General features: G+C 32.1%; 2 protein-coding genes across 2 annotated transcripts; one reads left to right on the top strand and one right to left on the bottom strand.

The window, feature by feature from the left end:
- The first annotated feature begins 6 nt into the window (after positions 1 to 6).
- LOC111707818 (10 kDa heat shock protein, mitochondrial) lies at positions 7 to 4,715 on the top strand. The gene is made up of 5 exons (XM_023480978.1): positions 7 to 115; positions 676 to 779; positions 3,176 to 3,254; positions 4,219 to 4,332; positions 4,540 to 4,715. Exons 1-4 carry the CDS (start codon positions 50 to 52, stop codon positions 4,285 to 4,287), a joined length of 318 nt encoding a protein of 105 aa, XP_023336746.1. The 5' UTR covers positions 7 to 49; the 3' UTR covers positions 4,288 to 4,332; positions 4,540 to 4,715.
- A 6,051-nt stretch (positions 4,716 to 10,766) lies between these two features.
- LOC111707811 (uncharacterized) lies at positions 10,767 to 20,950 on the bottom strand. Its single transcript, XM_023480972.1, has 6 exons — positions 20,872 to 20,950; positions 20,308 to 20,370; positions 19,157 to 19,240; positions 17,810 to 18,382; positions 17,211 to 17,244; positions 10,767 to 11,623 (listed from the first exon to the last, which is right to left on the bottom strand). Exons 1-6 carry the CDS (start codon positions 20,928 to 20,930, stop codon positions 11,357 to 11,359), a joined length of 1,080 nt encoding a protein of 359 aa, XP_023336740.1. The 5' UTR covers positions 20,931 to 20,950; the 3' UTR covers positions 10,767 to 11,356.
- Between the last annotated feature and the right edge of the window lie 267 nt (positions 20,951 to 21,217).

The raw sequence follows: 21,217 nt of genomic DNA, 5'->3' as shown, positions 1-21,217 counted from the left end.
ATGTTGTAAAATAAATATATTTTACAGACTGTGCCCTAATAATATCAAAATGTCCGGAGCTGTGGCCAATATTGCTAAGAAGATTGTCCCCCTCTTTGATCGGGTTCTTGTTCAGGTATAGTTTGGGGCAGAAAATCTACCAAAATCATCGGAAGGATAAGCTCTTTATTATTTGAATATTTTGAACACCTCTGTTGACTAAAAGTATTTTGAGTACTATATTTAATTTTATTACCTCACTTCTCTCTTGATTTAGTATATTCACTTCAAGTTTTGGGAGTGGATAATAGGGGTTCCCTTTAGATTTGATTTGACCTGATTCTGATTCTGATTCTGATTCTGATTCTGATTCTGATTCTGATTCTGACATCGATTAGAACGATCATTTTTAACCTAGCTTCTTGAATTGAATTGAATTGAATTGAATATGAGTTTGCTTGCGTGTATTATTTATCATAACAACCATAGATATCTTTTTCATAATTGACGAGACAACTCTGAAGGGTGCCATTGTGAAACAGGCATTGCCATCCTTGCATTGAGGGTTACTTGAAATTACGCTTTCTGTTCATTTATGACTGCCTATCATTGATTTAACTTAACACTTTTAAACCTTGTTTATCAAATGAAAACTTTCTTTGTTTGATTGGTGAATTTTATTTTGATTAATTGTAGAGAATCGCTGCGGAAACAAAGTCTAAGGGCGGAATTCTTATCCCCGAGAAAGCCCAGTCCAAGGGTCTCGAGGGTACCGTGGTGGCAGTAGGACCTGGAGCAAGGTAAAAATCTTGACAAATGTTAAATTTGCCCCTTCGTGTAACAAAGTATAAGTGCACCAAGCACCATGGACTAACTAGGGTGAGATGCGGTTTGGTTTCCTATATTTGAATTTAATCGCATTTTGGTTTAGAATTCGATCGTATTTAAATTTACGTAGTTGTCTTGTCAATAAAAAGCGCATCTGCCAACAAAAATAAGTGTAAATGATAAAAGAAAAATGACCCATCATGGTCAAATTGGGATCGAAAGTCGAAGTTTGCTGGGATAATTACCGAATCGGTAGATCAGCGTTGGTGGCTTAATTAAATGAATTCAGATAAGAGAAAAGAAGTACTATAACATAAAATCTTATCATTGTCTCAGTGCTTAAGATCCGAATGGATTCCCGGATCCACGGATTCGGATCCAAGGGGCAAAGTATCAACTAAAAACTGCAAAAAAAATGTTCTCAAAACCCAAATCTGCGCTATTGATAAAAGGTTTATTGTAAAAATTTCCTGATTTCTGAATGGTTCATCAAGTTTTAGCATGGAAATAAGCGAAAAAATTAAGACAAAAAATTTGAAAATTCTGCTGTGTAAAATAAGTAGTAAATTTTAAGGAAATGACCTGGATCCGGGCCCGGATCCATTTTTTACAGTGCAGATCCAGGATCCGGATCCGCATTAAAATTAAATGGATCCTAATCACAGTATCATATATATTGATATCTATCCTGTATCGTGCACAGTCACTTTATTTCTTCAACATTATATCTGACACTCAAGTTTTTCATTAAGAATCTCTAGAGAAGAGGAAAAGTTTTAATTGATCTTGAACCTGAGACTTTCGCAGGGGTGAATATTTTCTAGAAACATATTTTTGTTTTGGGAGTTAAGGTTTAAGGTATGAGCAACATTTTTAGAAATTTTATTTAAGGTTTACAATTAGTTTTGTTCTTCTCTTTTGGAACTATTCACCCCTGGACTTCATTCGTTTTTACTATTCCAGGGGACATTAGTTCCAAAACTAATACTTGGCCCATTTCTAACACTGAGTGTTAGAAATGGGCACAAATTGAAAGACTGGGTTTTTGGGATCCCGGCCCATATCCATAGTAAAAGTCGATAATAAAAACTATAACCAACATTTTATTAAACATGACGAGGACAACAATTCCCAATTTTAAACTTTCTTTTTTTAATCAAAATTATGATAATTATAATTTGAAAGACAATGTCAGGTTTTCAATTTTAGAACATATCCTGAATTTGAAACATTGTCGGGTTTTCGAGACAAAACCCACTTTCCCGTTTTTGAGTACAATCCTCCATTCAAAACAAAACTCGCTTTAATAACTTACAAAATAAATCCATGAAAAGAAAATTATCTTATGAAGACTAAATTAACTTCTCAATTATTTCTAGAATTTTAGTTTCCACATTTTATGATTTTAAATTAGAGAATATCGATGATTTATTAATTTTCAGGCATTTTAAACAAACAGTTTCCCGCATTTCTAGTTAAATCTTTATTGTAAGAACAAATTGTATTAATATTTTGATTTCTAAATGCTGTAATGATTATTAAATTATAAAAGAACAATTGGTTTTTCTTTTCTATTTTGTTTATATTTTACCTTATAAAAAAAATCTTGTTTGCTTCATAAGTGCGTAAATACTTGATAATTGACATTGATAAGAATTCCGGTAATTTTCTCAAAACCAGGATATGTTCCGAAAACGCGACTGAGCTGAAATCCGGCAATTGTCTCAAAACCAGGATATGTTCCGAAAACGCGACACGAGCTGAAATCCGGCAATTGTTTTAAAATAGGGATATGTTCGAAAATCAAATCAAGATTCATACAAAACTAATTCTCGCACCTTATTATTAGTTAAAGATTCAAATTTATTGTTTCAAAATATAGGATTAGCCATTTTTTTTATAAATATATGGTGTAATTTTGTTTACTCGTATTGGATTTTAGAAAATATACTCCTGAAAAAGATAGTGATAGTTTTGGAACTAATGTCCCCTGTATTACATCTTATAAAGCCTTTCAATCGTTGGACATAGAAATTAGAGAGAATAATTATCTGATAATTCCAAATATACTTGCATAGAGAAACAATATCACTCACTGATTATTGATTAATACTTATGTGGTCTTGGTTAAACAAACATGACAACTTTTGATTTGACGGTCCTCTGACCCCAATGGACCACTATTTATATTTTCTTCAAAAAAGTTGGTAAACGAATAATGGCCCGTTTTTAACACAAACCACGTAAATATATTCCATTTTATCTCTACCAAAAAAAAAAAGTTTAAACCTGGTTTGAGTTTTGTTATAGACACACACAACCGCGAGTTTCACCAAATATTTCTTGTTTTTGAATTTTCTGTTTAAAGGAACGATGCTGGAACCCACCTACCTATGGCTGTAACAGTCGGCGACAAGGTTCTACTACCAGAATTCGGAGGCGCAAAGGTAAATATACATTAGGTACTATAATTCGGAGGCGCAAAGGTAAATATACATTAGATACTATAATTCGGAGGCGCAAAGGTAAATAAACATTAGGTACTATGATTCGGAGGCGCAATAGTAAATATACTGTAGGTACTATAATTCGGAGGCGCAAAGGTAAATATACATTAGATACTATAATTCGGAGGCGTAAAGGTAAATATACATTAGGTACTATAATTCGGAGGCGTAAAGGTAAATCTACATTAGTTACTATAATTCGGAGGCGCAACGGTAAATGCACAGTAGGTACTATAATTTGGAGGCTCAAAGGTAAATATACAGTAGATACTATAATTCGGAGGCGCAAAGGTAAATATACAGTAGGTACTATAATTCGGAGGCGTAAAGGTAAATATACAGTAGGTACTATAATTCGGAGGCGTAAAGGTAAATATACATTAGATACTATAATTCGGAGGCGTAAAGGTAAATCTACATTAGTTACTATAAAGGTAAATATACAGTAGGTACTATAATTCGGAGGCGTAAAGGTAAATATACAGTAGGTACTATAATTCGGAGGCGTAAAGGTAAATATACAGTAGGTACTATAATTCGGAGGCGTAAAGGTAAATATACAATAGGTACTATAATTCGGAGGCGCGAAGGTAAATACAGTAGGTACTATAATTCGGAGGCGCAATAGTAAATATACATTAGGTACTATAATTCGGAGGCGCAAAGGTAAATACAGAAGGTACTATAATTCGGAGGCGCAAAGGTAAATATACATTAGGTACTATAATTCGGAGGCGCAAAGGTAAATATACATTAGGTACTAAAGTTCAGAGGAAAATAAACAGTAGCTGATAGAATTCAGAGGCGCCAGAGTAAATTAACAACAGGAACTGGAATTCTGAGGCGCCATTGTAAACGAACTGTAGGTAACAACAGAATTTTTTATTTTGATTTTCTTATTTAGATGGAAATTGATGGAACAGAGTTCCATCTGTTCCGTGAAACAGATATCATTGCGAAGCTTCACGAATAGATCTACACCACAACAATCCCTTAGTCGCAGCGCACCAACATCATGGTAATATTTTTCAGATATAAAAACAAGGATATCTTTATCAAAATTGCTCACTTCATTGATAATACTTACTTATATCAGTAGTTTGAAACAACTCTGTGTACATTGCACAATTGTTGGGGTTCTTTTCATTGGGGTATGCAAATTTATAACTTGAATTTAACAGTTGTCTTTAAATATCACATTTTTATATAACTTACTGTTTTCTAGGACACGGGCTCAGTCCAGGCTGAATACTGGGAGATCTCAACACCTCGACGGAACCTGTTTCATCCCTGTCTAGGTCTTCAGATCTACCAGCTGGATCCACTCTAGCAGTTTCATTGCTAGGATCCTTTTATTCTCTCTCTTGTAATATTTTTATAATAAATGCTCGACAGATGAAATATTTTATTGTGAGTTCTAGAACTGTTTATGGTTAGTTTCATGTTGGATAGGTTTTATGGGGTTTAAGTGGGGACTAGATTAGGTTAGGACACCCCCCCTCCCTAGTCTTTCATCCAGTTTTTCTTAGACTCTTTTTTACATCTAAAACTGGTTTGAGATTCCCTTAAAAATCGGAGTGTTGTGTATTATTGATGCAGATTAAAAAATTCACTTATTTAAACTTAACGTTTAAATTTGATTTAATTGGAGAAAGGAATAAATAAAAAAGTCACACTAAGAGCATCAGAAAGAAGCTTTAATTGCGACTAGATTGGAAACCCAAAGCTTCAGAAAAACCCAAATATATATACTCTGTCTGTCTGTCTGTCTGTTTGTGTTCAATAAACGGCTGAACCGTTCGTACCCAAATTTTGTGTGGGACCTCATGTGACTTCAGGGAAGGTTTATATTTTATCAAGATTTAATAAAATTCAATTTTCATTAAAATTTGAAAATCCACGAAAATTTTTTTTTAAATCCTCAAACTTGTTCGTTATGTTTATATTTTACAATGTATACAAAGAGAAAGTGTTCGATTGAAATGGAAGATGGGCGCGAACCATCCTAAAATCCTAACATTGTCCATATATCGGTAAAACTGAAAGAATGTTTATCTGTCTAGGAACTATCATTGTTCATCCAACATGGACTCGTGGAAAATCTAATTATCTGTAATCAAGACTATATATATATAGATATATATATATATATAGAAACAGGGTGCGTAAAAAAATGTTCTACACAAAATAAAAAATTGGCGATAAGAATAATATTGAAATGTATTTAACAAAACGCAAGAATAGATTTTGAATTGCAGAACAAAATCCGAGTAACTATCATGAAACTATTTTTGTGAAAACACTAGAGGCCTTGTCTCATTCTTGTGTTTTACATTGTTTACTTTGGGTACTTAGGGTTCCTGATTTGATTTGATTTGATTTGATTTGATTTGATTTGATTTGATTTGATTTGATTTGATCTGATCTGATCTGATCTGATCTGATTTGATTTTGATACAGAGTGTCTCATTACATTTGGGAATTGAAAGTCGACTTAAAAATTATCTTTGACGATGTTTAATGCATGAGAGAGATAGGCTTTACGTCTTACGAGCTTTTCAAAAAGAAGTCTGCCTACCTTTATTAATAATTGATAATAATATTATGTTTAAAAACAATTTAGCTAATAAATTGAAATTTGGACGAATTTGGTAATATCTCAGTCAATTTTGAAGATATACAAAAATGGTAGGCCACACTTTAAACCTGGCATTTTCGGTATAATTTGTTTTAAATGGAATGCTGCAATGATCGTGTCCATGCTAAATAACAATCGAAGAAGAAATAAAAATCGTCACTTAATTCCCATCCTTATTGGGACACCCTGTAGTATTCTTAATATTCCTATCACAGCGGGCTTAGATAGACAAGAACAATTACTGACTGTGCAGTGTGCTTAATATACAAAACGAGGGAGGGGGAACAGGGCTGCCGTGAGTAAAATGACCTCCGTAGCTGCGGAGATCAAAATGTGGGGCGCGGAGTCAGAATGACAGGCGTAGTGAGAGGGACGGAGACGGTTTTGCAGGGCTTTGAGGTGATTCTGCGTATCAAGAGGCTCTGGAGGTCACTTAGCGGGGCTCATGACGGTCCTGAAATCCCTCCCTCACAGAACAGGGAAAATAGAAGGCCCACGGGTTTATCACTGAATCCTCCGGGNATGGGGTTAAATTTCCATTGAAGAAAACTTCTCTGAGAGTTTTTTAAAGTTTTTGAATTAGTGGGGTCTCAAAGAATAGAGAGGTGTTTCTGCTAGTAAAGTCCCCTGTTTTATGATGTACAATAAAGAATTTTTCATGTTAAAAAGTCTATTCTTGTATTTAACAAATTCAAACAAGTTATAAACTTGGGATTTGGTCAAAGTCATGTATACGCCATAGGGGACGGAAACACGGTACTAATGTAAGGAAAGTTGAATGCGGTCGCGTATACTCTGCGTACATATTGAAACCAGTTCTCTCTGGGCGGAATTTGTATACAAGAATAGATGCATGCATCAGTGCAGTTCGTTTAGTATCCTAGGAGGATAAAAACATTTAATTTTTATAATTTTGAAAATTTACATAATAGTTTCCTATGACCAGAATATTTCATCGATTATTTTTGTGAAAATGGATTCCATGTCAGGGTGTGACATCCGTCTTGTGTTTACTTTTCCGCCCAAAGACAGTACACTTCAATACAAAAAATGCGTACACCTCTGAAATAACTTTCCTTGCATTAGTACCTTGGATTTACAGAACTTTACAGTGGAAACTCAATGAAAATTAAAAACTTATCCAGAAATTACTCCAGTTAAATATGTATTTTTCGAAACATTTAGTTAAATACTGAATCATAGAACAATTAATATTTATAGTTTTGCTAAAATACGTATTACGTACGGTGGTCACCGGAATAAAATGGAAACAGACGACTACTAACTAACTAATGCCATTGACAAATAACAAGGAAGGACTTTAATCGTAGTTTAGTGACCCGGTCCATGCAAAGATAGCAATGTCCTTGAAACCTTAATCTGATCAAAAACGTGGAAGATAGCGTCGTTTTTCTCAATCGGAAAAAGTGTTTATTTCTGTGAATTTCTCCATTGTTTCTGATTAGCAAAAATTGTGCAAGTCACTTTTGCAGAGAAACCACAATTAAAAAAAACAGATTAAAGATACAAAAACTTGCATATCTAATCAATACTTGATTAGAAAAGCTTTAAAGGCTACCGTTGTAAACTTGTAAATCGGAAGAGTCACTTAAAAGAATTTTTTTACTGTCCATTTTTGTTCAATTTTATTCAAGGGACCACAGTACTTACATAAATCTACAATATAACGTTGCATAATGTACAATTTGATAGCTGAAGGAAGACTAGAAATATATCATAATAAAACTGGTTGTTCACTGTTTTGGAAAAGAGTCGTTCCAGATTTTCTTAATTGATTATTATTATCTGCGTAATACGTATGTACACTGTACAACATTTATAATAAGTATAAAAATTTTCCGACAGTAATTGCGTTGCGAAATAAACAGTAAGCTACAGTTTTTTAAATATGTATTATGTAATATATACATTGTACATACAGATGAAAATCAAAACCGTTATATAAATAAATTCTAAATTGGCGTGCAACGCTCCTTTTGTTTGAAGAACTATAAAAAAGTGGATGAAATGATAAATTAAATAATTTAGGATTTCAACATCTGAGTCAGAGCACGAGAGAACAATTCCAATTTAAAATATTATTTTATCCGTTTTCTTAAAAATGCTATATGTTCCATATTTAAAATGTTATTTTAATCCGTTTTCTTGAACAAAGTTTTATGTTCCATCATGTTTCTTCCTTGACTATAGACTATCACGTTTGGTACAGTTTAAAGATTAAAAAGATAATATTAAACTAGTAATTAATCAGATTGAATTTTACACAATTATTCAATTAAATCTATCAAGTTGAATTTTGAGAACATTTCTAGAAGCAAGCGCGAAAAATTCCGATTTCTTTAAAATTATTTTAAAATATTTTAAAGAACTGAGTTGAAACTGAAAACTAGATCAAAATCAAATAGTCCAAGTTGAAACTGAAAACTAAGTGTTTCACTAGATCAAAATCAAATAGTCCAAGTTGAAACTGAAAACTAAGTCACTAGATCAAAATCAAATAGTCCAAGTTGAAACTGAAAACTAAGTGTTTCACTAGATCAAAATCAAATAGTCCAAGTTGAAACTGAAAACTAAGTGTTTCACTAGATCAAAATCAAATAGTCCTAGTTGAAACTGAAAACTAAGTGTTTCACTAGATCAAAATCAAATAGTCCAAGTTTGCCATAGTCGCCATAGCCCATAAGGTTGCAAAGATAATGGGTTAACAAAATCAAAGTTTCAGGACAGGAATAAGATTCTTTCTCTAATAAATAGTTAAAACTACAATCAAACGTTTTACATGACCTTAAGAGCCATCATTAGTACAATTTCAGCGAACAAAACGTTTCGCGAAAAAATGCGAAAATTTTGAAGCTGCAACAATTAATTGCTCAAAAGAACTAGGAATTCTCTGCTCTGATAGCTCAATATTTGAAGTTTTATTATGTCATGTAAATTATTTCTTTTCCTTTACTTTAATAAATATTCGATGAAGAGAATTTGATTTCAATAGCTATCTTTTTAAATTTCTGTCTGTCTGTCCACAATATATACGTTTTTAGCGAAATTTTCGCATTTTTAATGACGACTAAACACTATTTAAATATGCAATTATCTAAAGTATCATCCTTTTTGGGTAACCTTGTAGAATAGTTTTATATTAAAGCAATAATATGCTCACTTTTCTTGTGCACTAAGCAAATTGTAAAAAACAACAAGTATAATATGAAAAATATTAAATCTAACAATTTAATTAGTAACTATGATACTTTTTTTTCTGACAGAAGTAATTTCAAAAAAGACTATTGTATCTAAGAATCTAATCGAAATAGTTGCAGTTTTTTTCAGACTATACCGAATTTTATTTCATGAATTCAGAATAGTTTTCATGTGTTTATATAAAACCTGGAGTTTCGGACAAATTTTCCATCAATCAATTTATAAAACCTGTCTGCAAAGAATGAAGCAGTAAAATCAAGAAAGATTGACCAGGAACCTTTACTAAAGTTCCAAGGAAGTATATAAAAAGCATGAAGTGCTACCAGGAACCACATCTTTTTTGTATAAAACGTTTATAACATTCATGTCAAATTGAAGAAAATTTTTACGCTACAATAAAATCTTACATGTATTCACTCATAACTCATCTTTTAGAAGAGCTGTTGAGAAAAAAATATGTTTTGAATTTCTAGTTTTTAACCACCAAATGTTTGTTTCGTTGATATTCGTGAGTAAAATCAAAACTATTGGAGCTACGAGACCTTAAAGTTAACTAGAGGAGCTGGGGGGAAGTTTCCACTCCCCCCAGAAACAGCAGTACACTTTAAATGTAAACAATGACGACAGTTCAGGTAAACTCCTTTCTCAGGATGAGCTTGTTTATATTTCTCCCAGAATCTGCAGTACACAAAGAAATTATTGAAAGCATAAATTTGTAGATTCCTGGTTTATCTTCCTTGGGTAAAACTATTGTATAAATTATACTCCGAGAGGAAAACGTTCCTCTGTTTTGTTGTAAAAAGTTTTCAGGTTTCATCTTTTTTCCACTAAATTCTCCTCCATGCTGAAATGTACCCGGTGTACTTTGTTTTTAGTTTTTACAGTGATAACCAGAAAGCTCTGTAATAGTTAGACGACTTTTAAAATAAGATAATTATAATTTGTACCATCTTTTGACCAACATTACCGACCCATTATTACGTCCCTTATGACAATTAAGTAAAATAACGACCCGTTCTGCAAAGTTTTTATAAAAAAATCACGCATTTTCTTCTTAAAAAACGATAAACTTGTGAACAACCACAGGGTGAGTAAAAAAAGTGATTAGCAGCGTCTGCTGCAAAATTGTACCTTTTTTGTGAAACTCTCCTGTATGGTATTTTTTCAATACTTTTCGGCAATTTTTATTTTTGTACTCCATCCAATACGCGACCCAAAAAAATTCGCCAAACTTTTTTGTCTCTCAAAATCAAAAGCTCGGAAAAGCAAAAATGAGTATATGTATAATTTCTATCATATTCTGAAATTTTATAAATATTGGTTTAAAAGCTTGGAAGATATGTAAAATAAATTTAATTGGTTAAAGGAGAATTAATAAACTCCAGGAGATTCAATTTGAAAATCTTGAATAATGTGATCTTTAAATACTCTATAGTTCTTTTCTTCTTAGCATATTTTAGTCTAAAGTTATAAATATACGCTGTTCAGTTAAAAACTGAGGAGCCATTGAAAAACAACTTTTCCTTAAAAATTAGACCAGCACTGAAAATTGCAAATTTTCTTATTACAATTTTGCGAATTTGCTGTGATTCTGTAATTCAATATTTATAAAATTTTAGAATTTGATAGAAACAATAAATATTTACAAATTTTTGCTTTTCTGAACTTATGATTTTAAGAGAACAAAAGTTTTGTGGATTTTTTTGGGCAATGGAGTACCGAAAAAAATTAGTGTCTAGTAAAACAACATCAACTACAGTTAAGTATTGCGGCAATTTCTTCTTATTCCATTGTTTTCTGGTTATCACTGTACAAATGGATAAAAACATTATTATTCAGAAAACTATCACTTAAAATTAATTAATTATAAGATTAAAATATATCACCTTCTTCAAGCTTAGAACCCAAAACTTATGATTACAGGATTGTATGTTTGGCTTGACCTTTCCTGTTTATTTTGCCATGTACATACAGATTTAAACATCGCAAAGCGCTTTCTTCTATAGCTTCAGTTTAGAAGGAGCATTTGGCCAATTCCTGATGTGCGAATTTTAACCAACTTTGCGTTCTTCCAAAGTCGTTGTATTTGTAGGTATACCGATATATATATGTTTCACTGAGTTGTACACTACGTACTAGGTACTACTGTACTGTACTTGTACATCTATTATTAACTTTAAAGATTTTACTCTTTAGTTTTGATAATTAAAGATGATCTAATTGTCCCAGCAATATATCCTGGACAAGGCTTTCCGATAGAATTCGCCGGATTCATGTGAAGATGAACAGCGGGTGCTGTAGGGGACAAAACTGTTGATACAGTCCGTGCTGGACCCGTCCTTGGTTTATTCTGCCCTACTGTTGACGGTACGGGTCGGGACCCAGCTGACAATCTGGCGGATTTTTTGGTCACATTTGGCAGGAAAGAAATAGCCTCTCTCAGCTGGCTAACCTGAAATGAAAATCTTTAAAGGCAATATTAACACCACACTAAAGTTAAACAGATTATAAGTATGTTGTTTTAAAAAGTCTTTTGCTACGTGTTTTGTGAATCTCATTGTATATGATACATCTAATATCCAAAGAAATCTTGATATTTCTTTATAAAGTATTTTCTTCTAGCTGAACCATAGGTAAACCATTAATCATTATGGTTGATCTTAATTCAATATTTTTAAGAAAAAAGATTGATGTAATATGTATAATATTTGTTTGGGTGTAAATAAACTGTGAATAAACTAAATCAAATATTTGTGTAGGTGTAAATAAACTGTAAATGAACTAAATCAAATATATGTGTAAATGTAAATAAACTGTAAATAAACTAATTCAAATATATGTGTAGATGTAAATAAACTGTAAATAAACTAAATCAAATATTTGTGTAGGTGTAAATAAACTGTAAATAAACTAAATCAAATATTTGTGTAGGTGTAAATAAACTGCAAATAAACTAAATCAAATATTCGTGTAGATGTAAATAAACTTAAACAAACTAAATCAAATATTTGTGTAGGTGTAAATAAACTGTAAATAAACTAAATCAAATATTTATGTAGATGTAAATTTACTGTAAATAAACTAAATCAAATATTTGTGTAGGTGTAAATAAATTGGAATAAACTAAATCAAATATTCGTGTAGATGTAAATTTACTGTAAATAAACTATATCAAATATTTGTGTAGGTGTAAATAAACTAAATCAAATATTTGTGTAGGTGTAAAAAATCATCTATAAAATAAGATTTTACAGGAGATTTTTTTGGGAAAATCTTTTATGTAAACATTCTATAAATGTATTAAAAGATATGTTTAAGTTGTATATTATTCTTATTTTCACCCAATATCCCTCTAAAAGTAAATTGATTTGGTAAGATTGAAATCTTTTATGTTTTCAAACATAACTTTTCCCATTGAAGAATTATTGAGAAAAGCAAAGATGTTTTGAATACCTGACGTGTAACTGGATAAAGGAATTGAGTCTTTGTAACAAACTCATATTTTCTAATCCCTATATCTATGGAACTTAATGTTGTAGACTTTTAATATTTCAAACTAAGATAATTTAATGCAACAGAATTATAGTTTGAAATATCTATGGTCTACAACACTGGGTTGCAGAGATAATGGAATTAGAAAATCAGAGTTTGTGTCAAAGACTCAAGTTCTTTGCTTATTTCATACATCTGCGTAAAAACAAAGCTTAAGGAGCTACAAGGTCACAAAGTTGTTCCAATAAAGTTGGGGGGCCTGCCTGGGGACCATGTTCTATAAACTGAGGATGGTGGTGATTACAAATTAAGCGTGCATGCCGCAAAACACGTTTGGGTGGTGTGATTACAAATTGAGGACATCTGCACTCATCCCCCCTCCCAACATTGGGTTAAACGTTTTCATATCTCACTCAGAGACACAATGCACATCATATGGCCAGTAAAAGTTAAAAAAAAATTGCCTTCAAAAATATTGATTTTGAAAATTTTTGGAAATCAACAAAAAAAAACGCAGACAAATTCGCAAAACCTAAAATTTTTATTTTAATAATAATGAACGTAGAAAAAAGTTCGCATGAAAAACATACAATAAAAAGTACTAAGAGGAACGCGAAGAGCGCATAGCAGCCCATAGACCAAAATATAACAAAACAAAAAATGTTATAGAGTGTTATTTTATAAAAATATTCATATTTATGCGATACAAATATATTTGATGAGGTGCAAGAATGTATTAACACAATCCCACCTAGGCTTCCAAGCTGAAAGCTATAATTACTTTGTTTACTGCAGTCTATTAACAGATGAAGTAACATCATAGAAATTGTTTGGTTAGGATGTTCCATTAAACAAATAATTGTTAAGATATCAAGAAAAATTAAATTTGTCAAGATTCTACTTTATTGAAAACTAGATTGAGAACCCGGCTTCGCCTGGAAACCAAGTTTTCCTTACAAAAGTCAACCCACTCAACTTAGAATTTTTAAATCAAGCTAAGAGAATTTCTGTGGTTTCAACCGAGTTTTCCAATACAAATTTGAGGCAAGTCAGTCGGCAGTCCAGGGGTTTCTGAATTGTGATTGGACATTGAAACATTTTATCTCCGTCAATTTCCAAAATACAAAGAAAAGAAGGTAAACAGATTAAAATTCGAAAAGCTCATAGCATTTAAAACACTCTCTGTCATGTATAAACTACTAACTAAAGTGCCCGGCGTTGCCCGCGGAATTTTATTCGAATTTTAAAATTAAAAAATTTAAACGATTTTTGAAGCCTTTGTTAACCCTAGGGTAAATATGAGTTTCCTCAAAAAAAAATTCAGGCATTTCGGTCTAGCTGTTTGGCCAGCTATAGCTAACATATATTCAGAGTACAGACAAATATATAAATATATATATACATATATATATGAGAGAAGAGCTTTTTTATGTAGATTGGAAACAAAAAATTATTTTTAAGTCGTCTTTCTTTTCCCGTGTTCATTGGTACACCCTGTAAATACAGCAGGATTGTTTGTTTACAAAACATACATTTACGATGTAGATACAAGTATATAAATAAGTTTAGAGATCGTAAATAGTAATATTTTGCAACTTTGAAATTTATATTTACAGTGTCACTGTATTATACAGCATACAGATTACAATTATATGATTATGATATATGATGTATCTAATTTCTGGATGGAATTGAAACTTTATTTCCTTTAACTAATAACAGGCTCCTGTCAAACTACAGGGTGAACATGGGAATTCAGTGACGAATTCGATATTGTCTTTGTTATGAATTAGCATTGTAATACCTAATTTCAAAACCCATAATATTATTATGTCTGCTAAATAGAGTTTATTTTATGAAAAGAGTAAAAGACTGTAAAGATGTGTCTATAATGTCTCCGCAAGATGAACAGTGAAGACGGACAAGTTTACTCTGTTTGTATACTGTAATTTTCGTGATTTAATAAGTACAACCGTATGCAGTCAAAACATAAACAAACAAAATGTGAGCATAGAAGACTTACAGATTACAGCTTTCTCAGTAGGTATCACTATACTAAATCAAAGAATTATTTAAAAAGACGATATCGAATTCGTCACTGAATTCCCATGTTTATTGGGACACCCTATATAAGGTTATATGATAGAAATATTTAAAATGTTTTTATTTTACGTTTTCAACCCCCAAACTGATCGTGAAAACTAGCGGTGAAAAGCAAAAATATTTTATTTCCCAGATTTTATCAGATTAGTGGCTTGGGAATCAAGCTTTGTCTGTAAATCTGAATTTACTCTCTGAAAATCGATCAACTTTTCAAATTTTCAAACTACAAGCTAAGAATATTCTTATCAAAGTTCTATCGAGTTCCCTGGTCAAAATTTGAGACAAATCGGTGAAAAGGTAATTACGTTAATTAGTTATGTTCGGACAGAAAAAAAACAGATTACTACTTATAGTATATAAAAGGCGTACTTTGAAATATAAAGAAGTTACAGTTTTTTTCTCACAAGGAAAGTTATTTCAGAGGTGTACGCATTTTTTGTACTGCAGTGTACTGTCTTTGGGCGGAAAAGTAAACACAAGACGGATGTCACAGTCTGACATGGAATCCATTTTCTCAAAAATAATCTATGAAATATTCTGCTCATAGGAAACTATTCTGTGAATTTTCAAAATTATCAAACTGTAGTGCTTTTAACCTCCTCGGATAATAAACGAACACTGATGCATATATTCTTGTTTACAAAGTCCGCCCAGAGAGAACTGGTTTCAATATGTACGCAGAGTATACACAACTGCAATTAACTTTCCTTGCATTAGTACCTTGACAGGAAAGGCCGTAAATCGTATAATCTGAGTGCTAGATATAAAATATTTATTTTATTAAAATCTGTTCAAATTTTCTATAGTTATCTTCATGTAATAGCAAAATTGAGTCTTACTTTAAAAACTTTCTCTTGTTAAAATAATAACCAAGTCCAATTGTTGAATTTTTACTAAATAATAAAGTAGATTTATCTTTAACAATCCCAACAATTAAACTTTATCTTTTAAAGAATGGAAAATATGATCATCGGGCCATTAACATTTTCAAGTTTATTTACAGCAGAATTGTTGATTCCAAAAAAAGCAAATTTCCAAGAACAGAATTGTATTTGAACACATTTGAAAGGTTTGATGCTAGAAATTAACTGCCTCTAAATACTCCCTAGTTTTTCTCTTGCATTAATGTACAATTATAATTTCAGAAAAATGTAAGAAAATACCGGGGTACACTCAAAGAACTTAAAGATTTTAAAGACGACAACCAACTTATGATTGAACAGTTTAAGCTGCCAAATGAGTTTTAAAAAAAGGAACCAATTTCCGGTTGCACGGGAACCAATTTCCGGTTGCATGGGAGAAGGATTGTGAGTAAATTCCGTACTGCAGATCGTCTCTGAATTATCATCATTTGACACTGTCAAGTCCGGTCATTTCAAGAACCGGGGTGACATTAAGCTGTACAGTACACATACAGATTTTACCAGGCAAAACGGGACGGTATACCAAATGCATCAGACCCTTCTTGGGAATTTCTAGTGTTGTAGACAATTGTAGGTAAACCTGTATTGATATGATATGTACTTTGGTCATTATTTATAACAAGATGAGACAACTAAGAATTGCTGACACAAATATTATTTAGATAGTTCTAGGGGAATATATGATTAATCATAATCAAAATAAAAATACAAAACAATATACACCACAAATTATATAGACGAATAAGAGTACAGAGTACAGAGTACAGCGTACATAGTACAGCGTACAGAGTATAGAGTACAGAGTACAGAGTACAGAGTACAGAGTACAGAGTACAGAGTACAGAGTACAGAATACAGAGTACAGAGTATAGAGTACAGAATAAAGAGTACAGAGTACAGAGTAAAGAGTACAGAGTACAGAGTACAGAGTACAGAATACAGAGTACAGAGTACAAAGTGTACAAGTACAGAGTACAACGTATAGAGTACACAGTACAGAGTACATAGTACAGAATACACTGACTTATTAACACAAACTTAACAATAACTGTTTATCTTTTTTGATAAACCTACATGTTAATGAAAACTCAGGTTCATTTAAAGTACCGTACCTACTTATAGGCAGGTAGAGCAAGTAGTACGGTGTACATTATTATTATTATTATTATTATTATTATTACTATTATTATTATCATTATTATTATTATTATCATATAATGCTCGTTAAAGATTCCAATTAATCATACAAACTATTGTCGGTACACAAAGGTACAGTGACCCAAATAAATCCTCCTCTTTCAAAGAGATTAATGTGATTTGTAAATTGTTTAATGAAAAACTAAAACATTAATAATGCCGCGTGCATGGAATTTGGTCTTCTGCCTTTAAAAAAAACTTTTAAAGTGAATAATTTGACCAAAAAAATGCATCTAAGACACAATTCCGGATACAGTCGTCTCATCTTTTCAAGGCCTGTACAGTGTACAAATATATTTTAGTAAAAAATAGTTTTCCCGCTACCTGCGTAGTGAAGCCTAAAGGAGGGGACTCAGGCCTAAAAGTTTATTCATCTCTCATAAAATAGTTTATGCATGTTTTGAAATAACAAATAAAATGTTTTGATTATTTAACGATTAAACATTTAAATGTCAAGGGGATACAAACAAAACATACGAAATCAAAAAATGTGATTTGTGATTGTCATTTTTGTTTTATTTTTCTTGTTTTTAACATATTTGTGCTTCATTCTTCCTTATACGGTGGAAGGTTAAAGTTCTATAAATAATATGTTTTTAAGTTCGGACTTTAATCGTTCATTTAAAATTGAAAAATTTCCATATTTCTTCAAATTTTATTTCAAGATTTAAATATTTCGAGGACAAATTCTTCATAAAAAAACTATTACTGTAGATTTTTTTACTTTTTGGTGCTAATTAGCAGGGTTAATTCTTAGGACCGCCCGGGAAAATTCATTTAATACCATATGATCTTTAAAATGGGAAATAAAAATTTTGGAAGATAGGCATTGCCCCCATGCCCCTACTAATTTCGCCTGTAAGTCCTATAATGACCAGAACGTTCCACCAGTATAAAAACTTATTTTTTTCAAAGATGAATTCCTGGATGGAGAGTAGATGGTTGCCTTCAGGGGAGGAGGCAAGTTCAGCTTCTCCACGGAGTCCGTGGAGAGCAGTTCAAACCTCTTTCTGGAGCTCTCCTCCCAGCTCCCGGAGCTACCGAAGCTATCCAACCCATCCCGTCCTCCCAAGCTATTGAAAGCTTCCCTTGAACCGAAGTTATTGTGTTTTTGTCCGACATTTTTCACTTCATTAGTTCTTTGATAATTTGACTTAAGCGAGTCTTTTTTATCCAACCGTTCACATTCTGTGCTTAGAGTTCGCTCTCTTGACCAATCATGAGACTGTAAATTTTGCTGCAACCAATCAGAACTCGCCGATTGGTTATGATTTGAGGAGAGGGTCGTTGGTCTCCAATCAGATCTAAGCGTGGTTCTATCTAATGTTTTTGAATATGAATCGGATGAGTCTGATTGACTGGATATTTTCCTCCAATCTGAACTGTAGGCTGAATCACAGGAGTAGGAGCAGGATACTTTTTTTCTAGTTCTTCTAACAGTTCCAGAATCTTCCATCCCTGATTCAAGAAGAGAGTCTCTACTTCCGGTTGATTTACTGATCAAATGCAAACCTTTTAACTACAGTACGGCACAGTACATTACAGTGTAGTACAGTACATTACAGTGTAGTACAGTACAGTACAGTATAGTACAGTACTAGTACAGTACAGTACGTACAGTACAGTACAGTACAGTACAGTACAGTACAGTACAGTACAGTACAGTACAGTAAAGTACAGTACACTACAGTGCAGCACAACACATTACATAACAGTACAACCTCCAACCCCACATCCCCTTGACCCCCCCCCCAAAAAAAAAAAAAAAATATGAAAATTATGTAAATATCAAATACAGGATTCTGGTTTCCTTCCTTGAATTAGTATTCATTTCTTGTTTCTAGAAAGCTGAAACAAGAAACCAGAAAACTTATTTATATTGTTTAAATATAATTCTAAAGAAAATTCAGAGGTTTGTATATCTACCCCCTCCCCCCCGTTTTGAAACCACTGTGGCAAATTTTAAATCATGATTTAATTTTCTAATTAAAAAAAACATTCATGTTAAAATATACGGAATTGTTTAACTATAATAGTAAAATCTTTTAACAGATATCACCCCCCCCCTTTTACAACCCCCCAAGTTGCGCCCCAACCACCTTTTTTAGTTCCGACGATTATTTAATTATTCGAATGAAGTATGAGAAATTGTGGATAAATTGTATGACATTTCTTCGTTAATTTGAAATATTAAACTGAATATTGTTTAAGGCAAAATTCTAAAAATTAAATATTTTTTTATTTCAAAATATAAGTTTGCATTTATCTGCCTTTGTTTTGAGAAACTGAGACTGCTTTCCCCTCTCTCCTCTGCCGAGAAGTAATTGCTGTCTGTATCCAGGATACCCAAATCCCTAAACAGTAGTAACTATATCTGTATCCAGGATACCCAGATCCCTAAACAGTAGTTACTATATCTGTATCCTGGATACTCAGATCCCTAAACAGTAGTTACTATATCTGTATCCAGGATACCCAGATCCCTAAACAGTAGTAACTATATCTGTATCCAGGATACCCAGATCCCTAAACAGTAGTTACTATATCTATATCCAGGATACCCAGATCTCTAAACAGTAGTAACTATATCTGTATCCAGGATACCCAGATCCCTAAACAGTAGTTACTATCTGTATCCAGGATACCTAGATCCCTAAACAGTAGTTACTATATCTGTATCCAGGATACCTAGATCCTTAAACAATAATAACTATATCTGTATCCAGGATACCCAGATCCCTAAACAGTAGTTACTTTATCTGTATCCAGGATACTAAATCCCTAAACAGTAGTTACTATCTGTATTCAGGATACCTAGATCCCTATACAGTACTTACAATCTGTATCCAGGATACCCAGATTCCTAAACAGTAGTTACTATATCTGTATCCAGGATACCCAAATCCCTAAACAGTAGTACCTATATCTGTATCCAGGATACCCAGATCCCTAAACAGTAGTTACTATATCTGTATCCAGGATACCCAAATCCCTAAACAGTAGTAACTATATCTGTATCCAGGATACCCAGATCCCTAAACAGTAGTTACTATCTATATCCAGGATACCTAGATCCCTATACAGTAGTTACTATCTATATCCAGGATACCCAGATCCCTAAACAGTAGTTACTATCTATATCCAGGATACCTAGATCCCTATACAGTAGTTAATAGTTAAAAGATTTCGATTTCCAACATTTTCGTGGATTTTTACAAGTTTTTTACTGGACTTAATTCTGATAAACTGGAAACCTTTAAACAATAAAAAATGAAGTTAGCCTTGTCTCTCCTTCTTTTAAATTTGTTTTCGATAGAAAAATGACAATATACTCCTTCGTTGTTACTTCCGATAAACTTAGAGGGTACCGTTGTGAATTGTTGGGTCACTTGAAATTACGCCGACAGTTCCTTAATTATACCTGTACAGAGATATATATCCGGTCATTCTCTCAACTCTGGTTCTTTGGACGAAATCAAGTAATCTGAATAACCAATCTTAGATCAGAATTAGAATTTAAAAAATCAGTTATTGCACGAAAATAAAAAATAAAAAAAGATGATGGAATGAAAGGTGTTATTTGTAGTTTCAAAGTTTGCATTAAACTTGGTTTTGGATTTAAAAATGGTTTTACGACAGTAAATGGGGTGGTCATTTGTTAAACATGGTTACCCACCAAGGATGATACTTCAAAGACAACTCTACAAAATTTATATTTATGATTAACCACATACAACTTTAAAAAAAATTTCTTTGCCCAATCCATAAACAGGCCAGAAAATGACTAACTTCAAGGCAGAGAAGACTTAATTTGACCTGGGAATCGTCATATTTTAAGTGTTTTAGGTCGAAGCTTTACAGTCTCATCCTTTGACGGTAACCCTGTATATATTTAAAAAATTTCAGAATTTCAATTTAAAATTTTTGTCTTTCGGAATAAAGAATTATAGTTTTAAAAAAAATATTTTTGCTTTAAGATTATTCCCTGATAAGGTTGTCAGACGTCACATTTGCAAGCTCTACCAGTACTATATACATAAACATATCCAGCTGGGACCGAGGGTTTATCCTAAAAATATCAGACTGGGACCGAGTTTCCTTGATTGTTGATGAACCTAGACTGAGATAATATACTTTCAACTTCTTCTTCTTNAATAATAATAATAATAATAATAATAATAATAATAATAATAATAATAATAATAATAATAATAATAATAATAATAATAATAATAATAATAATAATAATAATAATAATAATAATAATAATAATAATAATAATAATAATAATAATAATAATAATAATAATAATAATAATAATAATAATAATA

This window comes from Eurytemora carolleeae, unplaced genomic scaffold (genome assembly GCF_000591075.1).
Source record: "Eurytemora carolleeae unplaced genomic scaffold, Eaff_2.0 scaffold715, whole genome shotgun sequence".
Lineage (NCBI taxonomy): Eukaryota > Metazoa > Arthropoda > Copepoda > Calanoida > Temoridae > Eurytemora > Eurytemora carolleeae.
This window is presented reverse-complemented; position numbering and strand designations above follow the sequence as displayed.